Source organism: Dama dama, chromosome 4 (assembly GCF_033118175.1).
Source record: "Dama dama isolate Ldn47 chromosome 4, ASM3311817v1, whole genome shotgun sequence".
Taxonomy (NCBI): Eukaryota; Metazoa; Chordata; class Mammalia; order Artiodactyla; family Cervidae; genus Dama; species Dama dama.
This window is the reverse complement of record NC_083684.1, coordinates 68,581,196-68,592,741: the sequence shown is the minus strand read 5'-3', so window position 1 is coordinate 68,592,741 and position 11,546 is coordinate 68,581,196. Positions and strand designations below refer to the sequence as shown.

The 11,546-nt window shown below is 46.2% G+C and overlaps 1 protein-coding gene across 6 annotated transcripts; it reads left to right on the top strand.

The window, feature by feature from the left end:
* The first annotated feature begins 1,747 nt into the window (after nucleotides 1-1,747).
* Nucleotides 1,748-11,155, top strand: LOC133054858 (vomeronasal type-1 receptor 1-like). 6 transcript variants are annotated; one of them, XM_061140222.1, is made up of 5 exons: nucleotides 2,120-2,254; nucleotides 2,343-3,254; nucleotides 3,333-3,526; nucleotides 6,692-7,411; nucleotides 9,945-11,155. In XM_061140222.1, exon 5 carries the CDS (start codon nucleotides 10,097-10,099, stop codon nucleotides 11,015-11,017), a length of 921 nt encoding a protein of 306 aa, XP_060996205.1. In that variant the 5' UTR covers nucleotides 2,120-2,254; nucleotides 2,343-3,254; nucleotides 3,333-3,526; nucleotides 6,692-7,411; nucleotides 9,945-10,096; the 3' UTR covers nucleotides 11,018-11,155. The 6 variants fall into 6 exon arrangements, 4 of the variants coding, with proteins under 4 accessions (XP_060996205.1, XP_060996207.1, XP_060996208.1 ...); XR_009692523.1 differs by lacking the exon at nucleotides 9,945-11,155 and adding an exon at nucleotides 1,748-1,886 and having other exon boundaries at nucleotides 1,978-2,254; nucleotides 2,343-3,526; nucleotides 6,692-7,871; XR_009692524.1 differs by lacking the exons at nucleotides 6,692-7,411; nucleotides 9,945-11,155 and adding exons at nucleotides 1,748-1,886; nucleotides 3,678-4,299 and having other exon boundaries at nucleotides 1,978-2,254; nucleotides 2,343-3,526.
* Nucleotides 11,156-11,546: the final 391 nt, after the last annotated feature.

Genomic DNA, 11,546 nt, shown 5'->3' with positions numbered 1-11,546 from the left:
AAGAAGAGCTAAAGAGCCTCTTGATGAAAGTGAAAGAGGATAGTGAAAAAGTTGGCTTAAAGCTCAACATTCAGAAAACAAAGATCATGGCATCTGGTCCCATCACTTCATGGCCAATAGATGGGGAAACAGTGGAAACAGTGGCTGACTTTATTTTTCTGGGCTCCAAAATCACTGCAGGTGGTGACTGCAGCCATGAAATTAAAAGATGCTAACTCATTGGAAGGAAAGTTATGACCAACATAGACAGCACATTAAAAAGCAGAGACATTACTTCGCCATCAAAGGTCTGTCTAGTCACGGCTATGGTTTTTCCAGTGGTCATGTATGGATGTGAGAGTTGGACTGCAAAGAAAGCTGAGCGCAGAAGAATTGATGCTTTTGAACTGTGGTGTTGGAGAAGACTCTTGAGAGTCCCTTGGACTGCAAGGAGATCCAACCAGTCCATCCTAAAGGAAATCAGTCCTGAATATTCATTGGAAGGACTGATGCTGAAGCTGAAACTCCAATACTTTGGCCACCTGATGCGAAGATCTGACTCATTTGAAAAGACCCTGATGCTGGGAAAGATTGAGGGCAGGAGGAGAAGGGGAGGACAGAGGATGAGATGGTTGGATGGCATCACTGATTCGATGGACATGAGTTTGGGTGGACTCCGGGAGTTGGTGATGGATAGGGAGGCCTGGCATGCTGTGGTTCATGGGGTCGCAAATAGTTGGACACGACTGAGGGACTGAACTGAACTGTGGCCCCATCCACACAGTCACATCAGGACAGGGGGGTGGAGGCCCCCTCCTCATCACTTGGTGAGGCGGAGATGTTGCCAATGTAACTAGTCCTTCCACCCCGGCCCTCTGAGCCCAGCAGCATCGAGTTCTGGGTCTGAGTCACTACAGTATCCAAGCCCATCCTTTCCCGTGTCCACGGGAATCCCTTCCTCTGTCTTGACTTCCAGAGTTAACCCCCTCATCCAGAGACCTCTGAGACGTCTCCTTATATCTTCTACAACTCAGAGAATGGGAAGGACTGGAATGCAATTGCTTGTTGTTCATTTACAGAAAGAGAAGATGCAAAAAGAAGAAAAAGATACCTTACTATTCCAAAATTATTCTGGGACACGTCAAATCACCACCATTCAGGTGTATATTCAGTGTCTGTATTTTGACAAAGTTTGTGTCAATTGGAAAGTTTTGAGGAAAATCAACATCCAGGGGCTTCTTTTTTTTTTTTTTTTTCCCTTTAATGCACATTATGTTCTAAACAGAAAGAAAGTCTTGAATCAAATAACCCAGTTAATGCAAAGAGAGCATGGGCATGAATGAGAAAGACCGGTTCCATTTTAATCATTCAGTTTATACATGGAATTGTATCTCTTTAATCATTCAGTTGATACGCGGAGCTATCTCATCAGGCTCAGGGGAGCGTCCGCAGGAGCCCTCTTGCTTGGGTGTTACAGAAGTGAGCTGAGTGAGCCACGTGACCCCACCCCCACCCCGAGGGCACGAAGTGTCGAGTCCCGTGTCCGCGCTTGCTGACCTTTCTCCCCGCCGTGGACGCGCCCTTGGACGTTGACCCGGCCACTGAGTACCTCCTCATTCCTGAGAACCTGAGACCTGTCCGCTGCGGGTTTACAGGCAGCAGAAGGAGCCGAGACCTGTGAGGTTCAGCCGCACCAGTTGCGTCCTGCGCGCTCCCCGCGGTTCTCCTCCGACGCCACTCCCGGAGATGGAGGCGGGGTCCGGCCAAGGGGACCTGGGCGTCTGCCGCGAGTCTGCGCGCCGGCGAGGGGAGACGCGGCCGCCTTGGGGCGCGGCTTCTGGGCCGTGAGTTTGAGAGACGGAGCCGTGTTCTCCGCCTGCAGCGAGCCTTCCTGCGCCGCGCTCAGGGTGAGCCCCCGGCTGCACGGAGCGGGGGTCTTCCTGAATGTCGGGATCGTTTCCTCCTGCCGCGTTGGCTAGAGGTCCCATGTCGTTACAGTCACTCAAGTTCCCGCTGCGGAGCCGCCGCGACCGTTTTTCTCTGCATCGCATCCGAGCCAGGAAGACCAGAGCTTCCTGAGGATCTGCCCTGTGAGTCTGGGCACTGGCGGTCCTCGCCGAATCCGGGGCAAAGAGAGTGGCTCCTACCGCCGAGGCGCGGGGAGAGAAGTGTCGTGTGCGCGGGGCTGTGGCCGGGACGTCCCCGTTTGCTGCCCGCGTGGTGCAAAAGCGCAACAGAGAATTACAGAACAGTTGATGAGTCACGAACACAAATGGTATAAGAGAAGCTTACATTTCCAGAAGTAGTGTTGTGTTTTCCGGACTTATTTCTATTTCAATTATTGTTTTTTTTTTTTTTTTCAGATCAATTTCCAGATGTTTTCTTTTAATTTTCTGTAAGCGTAACCTAGTGTGTGATGGAGGTTCTTTATATTATGGAAACAAGACTTGTTTCAACAGTAAAAATGTGTGCATGCAATCAGTTTCATTCAACAGCTGAAAAACACACATTCATTTCAAGTGCACAGTGACTATGCCGTGTTCCGTTTGTACTGCACATTGCTGAGCCTTCTGAGCCCAGCAGGACCCTCCTGGCCATGACAGGAGGCCTGGCACGACCTGAGAGGTTGATGAAGTCAATGGGGAAAAGTCACGATCTTGCATACACTGTGAAGCTGTGATGATAAAGGAAATGAAGAAGACCCTGCCAGGGTCAGTTGACTTCTCTCAGCACGGAGTACTGTGTCCAGTGCCCCTAAATGGACACACACTGCCCGGCACTGAGCTGACCTCAAGAATACTTGCTGAATTAACAAATGCCTCCATTCTGCAGACCATGTTTCTCATATCTGTCTTTTGGAGAAATCAGAGATGTGAAAAAGAAATTCCATGAGGTGGACCCACCTCAAGTCCACTGGGTTCTCCTGTGTCCTCCACGTGCCTCCACTGCCACTCAGCTCCCCTGCAAGGGGATTTTATGAATATGGTTCCTATTTCCTCCTTATTTACATCCCACCTCCTTAATCCCATCAAATGTTGACTTATTTCTGGAATAAGTGAGATTTTATTAAGGATGGGGGCTTCGCTAATAGCTCAGCTAGTAAAGAATCTGCCTGCAACACAGGAGACACAGGAGACGGAGGCTCGATCCCTGGGTCAGGAAGATCCCCTGGAGGAGGGCATGGCAACCTGCTCCAGTATTCTTGCCTGGAGAATCCCATGGACAGAGGAGCCTGGCGGGTGGCAGTCCATGGGTTCGCAACGAGTCGGACACAAGTGAGCGACTGAGCACAAGCTATAATCAATTCTGAAAAGTTCTTGAAAAGGTAGCTTACTATCTCTCTGTCTTAACAGACGCTTGACGTCCAGTGAGTGTTTACAATCAGAGCATCTCTCAGACGAGCCCGTTTCAGGGGCTCAGTAGCCATGTGGGACTGGAGCTACCTTAATAGACAGCGAAATCAAGACCCTTTCACCAGTTGAGTGAAGAATCTCATGATGACCATGGCCTTCGTGTAACCAGCATCACATATCTCAGGACCAGGACCGTGAGTGTTTCTGTTTGAGCCTTCATTACCTAGTCCTGGGGATGGCACACAGTAGGTTCTGTGTTTAAATGTGTGGGGGAGCTTCCAAGGAGGAGTCATCAGCCCACAGGTTAAGTCATATGCACAACTAAATCATGCATGTTTTCAGCAGACATGGTCGTCTTATCTGCCTGCCTTCTCCTCTCAAACCCATGTACCTGAACTGTGGACAAGTCCGCTGGCCACAGTGCATCAACTCCCTGCAGAAGGAGCCCAGTGGGGACGATTGATTGTACCCTCTTCTGCTCTCTGGGCTTCAGAAGGATGAACTCAGGGCTATTTCCCAGCTGAGGGAACTGGTACCCAAGATCCAACTGAGAGGGTAACAGGCAGGAAGGCCAGGCATCTCCAAATGGAGGAAATAGGCTGCAAGTGTCAGACATTTTTAATCTGTTAAGTGGCAGGAGGAAACAAACTAGCGATATTTTCCCTTCTCTATACAAATTTAAAAGGAGGTTTCTCTTATTTATTTATTTTTTCATTTATTTTTATTAGTTGGAGGCTAATTACTTTACAATATTGTAGTGGTTTTTGTCATACATTGACATGAATCAGCCATGGTGTTACAGGTATTCCCCATCCCGATCCCCCCTCCCACCTCCCTCTCTACCCGATCCCTCTGGGTCTTCCCAGTGCACCAGGTCTGAGCACTTGTCTCATGCATCCAACCTGGGCTGGTGATCTGTTTCACCCTAGATAATATACATGTTTCGATGCTGTTCTCTTGAAACATCCCACCCTCGCCTTCTCCCACAGAGTCCAAAAGTCTGTTCTGTACATCTGTGTCTCTTTTTCTGTTTTGCATATAGGGTTATCATTACCATCTTTCTAAATTCCATATATATGTGTTAGTATACTGTAATGGTCTTTATCTTTCTGGCTTACTTCACTCTGTATAATGGGCTCCAGTTTCATCCATCTCATTAGAACTGATTCAAATGAATTCTTTTTAATGGCTGAGTAATATTCCATGGTGTATATGTACCACAGCTTCCTTATCCATTCATCTGCTCATGGACATCTAGGTTGCTTCCATGTCCTGGCTATTATAAACACTGGTGCGATGAACATTGGGGTGCACGTGTCTCTTTCAGATCTGGTTTCCTTGGTGTGTATGCCCAGGAGTGGGATTGCTGGGTCATATGGCAGTTCTATTTCCAGTTTTTTAAGAAATCTCCACAGTGTTCTCCATAGCGGCTGTACTAGTTTGCATTCCCACCAACAGTGTAAGAGGGTTCCCTTTTCTCCACACCCTCTCCAGCATTTATTGCTTGTAGACTTTTGGATAGCAGCCATTCTGACTGGCGTGTAATGGTACCTCATGTGGTTTTGATTTGCATTTCTCTGATAATGAGTGATGTTGAGCATCTTTTCATGTGTTTGCTAACCATCTGTATGTCTTCTTTGGAGAAATGTCTGTTTAGTTCTTTGGCCCATTTTTTGATTGGGTCATTTATTTTTCTGGAATTGAGCTGCAGGAGTTGCTTGTATATTTTTGAGATTAATCCTTTGTCTATTGCTTCATTTGCTATTATTTTCTCCCAATCTGAGGGCTGTCTTTTTACCTTGCTTATAGTGTCCTTTGTTGTGCAAAAGCTTTTAAGTTTCATTAGGTCCCATTTGTTTAGTTTTGCTTTTATTTCCAATATTCTGGGAGGTGGGTCATAGAGGATCCTGCTGTGATTTATGTCAGAGACTGTTTTGCCTATGTTTTCCTCTAGGAGTTTTATAGTTTCTGGTCTTACATTTAGATATTTAATCCATTTTGAGTTTATTTTTGTGTATGGTGTTACAAAGTGTTCTAGTTTCATTCTTTTACAAGTGGTTGACCAGTTTTCCCAGCACCACTTGTTAAAGAGGTTGTCTTTTTTCCATTGTATATCCTTGCCTCCTTTGTCGAAGATAAGATGTCCATAGGTTCGTGGATTTATCTCTGGGCTTTCTATTCTGTTCCATTGATCTATATTTCTGTCTTTGTGCCAGTACCATACTGTCTTGATGACTGTGGCTTTGTAGTAGAGTCTGAAGTCAGGCAGGTTGATTCCTCCAGTTCCATTCTTCTTTCTCAAGATTACTTTGGCTATTCGAGGTTTTTTTGTATTTCCATACAAATTGTGAAATTCTTTGGTCTAGTTCTGTGAAAAATACCGTTGGTAGCTTGATAGGGATTGCATTGAATCTATAGATTGCTTTGGGTAGAATAGCCATTTTGACAATATTGATTCTTCCAATCCATGAACACGGTATGTTTCTCCATCTGTTTGTGTCCTCTTTGATTTCTTTCATCAGTGTTTTATAGTTTTCTATGTATAGGTCTTTTGTTTCTTTAGGTAGATATACTCCTACGTATTTTATTCTTTTGAGGTTCCTCTTAAAATACTGTGTTGCCATGACACCTGGTTTCACTTGAAGCTAACTATTCTCAAACCTTGAGTTAACCAATACATTTTTCTTATGGAAATCTTTGTCTTAGGCTATGTTAATGTGCTATGCATTTTCCCCAGACTCTTGTCTTCAAGTGGGTTCCACCAAATGGCTCAGAACCTACTTGACAAACCAGTATGTTATACTCAGATATTGTTCCCCAATCTATGTAAATGAAACTATTTGTATGGTAATCTGCCCTTCTACAAGATTCAAGACAATCACTTTATGGCCTGGGATGAATCATCTGGTGCCAGGATTATCACAAAATGCAACTTATGGATGAGGGGCCTGATGCCATTCTGAGTTTTAAGACATTCCTTTGTTTTCATTAACAGACTGCTAGGGACTCTATAACATCCAGCTGAAGACTAGGAGGGGGATACTCTTTCTGCCCCCTTCCAATGCCTGTGTCAGCAGCTTTCTCTATCTCCTTTATACTTTAATAAAACGTTATTACACAAAAGCTCTGAGCAACCCAGCCTCATCTCTGGCCCTGGATTGAATTCGTCTTCTCTGGAGGCCGAGAATCCTGGCATCTTATCGTTCAGCAACAACCTTTCACAGCTATCAACTGATGATTGCCATGATCAATTTAAAGTATTCTAATGCTGTTGTTCAGCCACTAAGTCAAGTTCGACTCTGTGACCCCATGGACTGCAGCATACAGTCTAATGTTACCTCTCTGTTTTTCCTCATCAGAGTCCAGAAATCTTCTTTCCAGCAGTAATGGCCCATAACACATGTACAACTGGAGGTCCAATGAGAGGCTCAAGGACGGGGCTCCATGGGTGACTTAGAACAAATGACTAAGTCCTTCCAGAGTCATGTGGATACAAGGGAGACTTGAGGATTCTGAGGAGGGAAACTCTGGCTTCAAAGGGGGGCGTTTTCCAGATTAAAAGACCTGAGACCATAAATAGAATGGGCTGTGGAACTTAAACTCAGGGGAAAGCCCAGCCTCCAGATCACATGCTGATGATCAGTGAGAACACACTTTGGAACAGTTCAGAAAAGTGAGACCATGAAGGAAAATGCCCAACAGGAAACAGTGAAGGGAGCCCTGGTGCACTGTGAGTGTCCCTCCCCGTTATGACTTTCACTCTAAACTTGGGTTCTCCCACAGGGAACACAGAAAACTCTCCCTCCCCTCTGCTCAGCTGCCCTTGTGGACCTTCTCAATAATGTCCAGGAGTTGTCACAGGTCCCCAGACGTGGGTGAGGGTGATGAGCACTGGGGGTAAGATCTGCTCCTCCCTGGAGACGCCCCAGACTCTCCATGCAGACAGTGTCACCTCCACTCCAGATGACATGATAATGGCTCCTCTGTGGGGAGATCGGGCCCAGGGACCCTGTCCCTATAACTGGCGCCCGTCCTGACTGACACTTCCCTGCACAGAGTGTGGAGCCAAGTGCAGGCAGGTGAGTGCTCCCTTGTGTTCAGTCTCAGGGCAGGAAACGGGAGAGCAGGCTCTCCAGCAGGAGAGGCGCTCAGAGCTGTGCTGTCAGCACCTTGGGCAGGACAGGTGCTCCCCGGCCTCGTCCTGAGCTGCCCCATCCATGCCCTGGCTGGATGGGTGGACAGTGGGAATGTGCTGGGGTGTGTATCTGAGTGGGAGCAGAGCCGTGAGTTCACTGTAAATCTCCCTCTGAGATTACTTCCCCATTAGCGTCCTCCATTTACTAAGAAGCCCATCAAATTCAGTCTTGAATTTCTGGGACAGTGTTTTGGTCTCCAGCATTTCTTCCTCGTTCTTCCTTAGAATTCCCCTCTCCTGCTCTCCTTGCCTCGCTGTTCCTGCAGTGTCTGCTTTATCCACTAGAGCCCTCAGCACAGTGATCATAGCTGATTCATGTTCCAGGTCTGACCCTCCCAACATTCCTGCCGTGTCTGCATCTGATGCTCACTCTGTGTCTTCAAACTGTTTGGGTTTGGGGGTTTTTTTGTTTGTTTTTGCCTTTCAATGTGCCTTGTTATCTGGATGCATTGTAGTGGGTAAAAAGAGCGCCTGTTAAACCTTTAGTGATGTGAATGGAGTGTTTGCCATTTCATTCTCCAAGGGATCTTCGAAACCTGGGGATCAAACCCAGGTCTCCTGCATTGCAGGCAGACCCTTTACCATCTGAGCCACCAGGAAGCCCGTGTATAACTCTTACCACCATCTATTCCCAAAACTTCATCATCCCAACAGACCCTTGCTACTCATTAAACAACAACCCCTCTTCATCTCAGTCAGTGGTAACCTCTATTCTACTTTCTGGTCCAATGAATTTTCCTACTCCAGTAACTGTTATAAGTGGAATCATATACTGTTTTTCCATCTGTGCCTGGCTCGCTTCATTCAGCGTGTTTTCAAGGTCCATCTGTGTTGTAGCATATATCAAATATGCTGCATATTTCCTTTTCACAGATGAATACTATTCCTATCAATATAGGATGACACTTTACCTATCCATCATCCACTGATGGACCCATGGGCTGTTTCCTCTTACTGGTTACTGGGAACAATGCTGCTGTGAATGATGGTGTGCACATACGCCATCTCTGTTTAGAAATACTTTTTTATTGTGAACACAGCTATGCTCACCTGTTACTATATTGTCCGTGGCTGCCTTCCCAGCTGCATAAACACATGGAGTTGCTCACTTGCATCTGGACCTACAAAACCTAAAATACCACTATCTGTCCCTTTACAGAAAAAGTTTGCTGATCTTTGGTCTATATGACGGGATTTCACTCAGAGACAATGGGATTAAACTATAGTGGAATTTTTCTCTTTGAAACAAGGAATGATTTCTGAGATTACCGAATGATGGGATTTACTAGCAAAAAGGACATTTGTCAGTAGATCTTTAAAAACTCCACAAAAACAAACAAACCAAACTTCTGTTGGTCTAAATTAGAAATAATTGCTGTGGTTACTGTATGATTTCTTAATATATACTTAAAATATTGTCTTTGTTTACCTTTGGCCAATTACCTTGTCTGTCTCTTGACACCTGACTGATCCCTGAACCCTCCCCGGCATGCATGGGCAACGTTTTGCTAAGATGGATCGCACCGCAGAGGCCTGTGGGTGCATGTCCACCCTTATTATGGGGTGGGGCCCCCCTCCCTTTTTGACCCCTGGGAAGCCTTCCTTCTCTTGTACAGACAGGGAAGTCTTCCTTGACCTCAGGCGTGGGCATAGTATCTCTTTACCCCAGCGGGGCTCAGCTTCTGCCACTAGCTTTGTCCTTGGAGTGTGTGCATGAGAATAAACCTTCAGTTTTACTCCACTTGACGAACACCAGCTCTCCAGCCCGGGGGCCCCTCTATCTCCTTCCTGGAGGAGAGGGGAGATTCCACCTCCTATGATGAAGTCTCAGTCGGTCCCTGAGCCTGTGCCTCTGGACTGTGAACCTCCTGTGTCTCCATGGTTTTCTCCCCCTTGAAGGGGACAGCACAGCTAGAGTGGGCTGGAGCTGGGGATTTCCCTTCCCAGGTGAGTCAGGCTCTGTGTGAACCCCAGCTGGTTATGATCCAGTTAACTGCCTTCCCAGGAGAGCAGATTCAGTCAAGAAGAACCCAGTGCTACTGTGTGTGGTAATTCTGATGAAATATGAGTTTCAAGTGTGAATAACTGACTCTTGCAACTGTGTTATAACTAGTTGGGTGGTCTTAAAGCTCACCAGTATTGTGCATTTTCCATTTCTTTCTTCATACATGCTTACAAGACGCAGGAACGTCTCCAAGGGGGGAGTGTATCTGCTACTCTGTCTCTGGTCACATTGTCATACACTTAGTACAGAGTTTGTAACATCTATTATGCATCACACCGTGTTACTGAACAAGTGATTCTCCACCTTACATTCTGGTGGAGAATAAGGAAGTGCCAAAATAATAGAAATAAATATAGAAATAGAATATAATCGGAGTGAAAAGTGTAACCGGTATCATTCATGTGTGCTCCAGGTTGAGCCCCTCCCGTGGAGCATGACCGTGTCTCCCTTCTCAGAAGAGCAGAAAGCAGGAATTCTTTCCCAGTGTTGGTTCTGTGAGAAGACTGCATATGTCGACACCCACACAGCCCTCTTTCCGCTCCAGGCCACTCTGACGTCCTCTCCATGTCTTCTCACAAAGATGCCCTGAGAAATGCAGGGGAGGCGGCTGTGAAAGCCATCTTTCTCTTCCAGGTGGTGGCTGGGGCTCTGGGCAATGCCCTCCTTTTCTCCTGCAGCATCTCTCCAGTCTTGCTTGGCCACAAGCAGAGACCTGCAGACACGATTCTCACCCACGTGGCCCTGTCCAATCTTTTGTTTCTTCTGTCCTCTGGAATTCCCCATAAAATGACAGGTTTTCTTTTGAGAAACCCCCTGTCCAGCCTTGGCTGTAAATTACTGTATTACATCCAGAGGGTGACTCTTAGCACCGCCCTGTGCTCCACCTCCATCCTGAGCACCTATCAGGCCTTCACTCTCATCCCCAGGAGAGCAGAGTGGATGATGCCCAGAGGAAGGGTCATTGGTCCTTCCTGCTGCACCTGCTGGATGCTTAACCTCTTAACATACATCTCTGTTCTTTTGAAAATCACTGGTCCTCAGGATATACACAACTATTCTGATACTCGGAGCAAGTGGTTCTGTTCCGCCTCAGCTCCTAATGCAGGCTTTGTCTACCTGTGGTCCATCTCTGATACCGTGTTTCTTACCCTCATGGTCTGGTCCAGTGGCTCCATGGTGCTTCTCCTGCTCAGACACCACCAGAGGGTTCAGTATATTCACACCAGCACTGGACACCACAGATGCCCCCCAGAGACCAGAGCCACCCGCACCATCCTGATGCTGGTGGTCACCTTTGTCGTCGTTTACATACTGAATTTCACTTTTTGTTTTTATATCACTGTTGTTTTAGAGTTTCGTCTGTGGTTGATACAGACTTCTGATGTCTTGGCCTCATGTTTTCCCACTGTTTCCCCTTTTCTGCTGCTCCTGAGGGATCCTAGAATGCCTAGGATCTGCTCTGGAGTCGGTAGAAATAATGCTTAATGTGATAAATATCTAGTAGATGCCATCAATAATAACTAATTCTCTTCTTTAAGTATTGGGTGACTATTTTTATTAAAGTATAATAATTGTGACATTATATCACTTCAGGACTTACAACATTATGATTGAATATTTGTATACATTACAGATGGGTTCAATAAGTCTAGTTAACATCTACCCACCTCCACACTGTACTGTACTGACGGAAATTTTTTTTTTTGACGGAAATTTTTTATTCTGAAAACTTTGAAGATTGATTCTCTTACCACTTCTCGTCATGTGACACAGTATACGTAACTCCTGAACCACTTGCACATTATATATCCGTGACTTACTCATTTTATAACTCGAAGTTGCTGCTGTTGAAGTCAGCACTGTGCTGTGCTGAGTCACTCAGTCGTGTCCAACTCTGCAACCTCATGGGCTGCAGCTCGCCAGGCTCCTCTGTCCATCAGGATTCTCCAGGCAAGAATACTGGAGTGGGTTTCCAATTCTTCCTCCAGCAATGGAGTATTACATAGCCATAAAA

What these genes read in the sequence shown, in the direction of transcription:
- LOC133054858 (XM_061140222.1), top strand. Translation starts at nt 10,097, where the DNA reads ATGTCTTCTCACAAAGATGCCCTGAGAAATGCAGGGGAGGCGGCTGTG.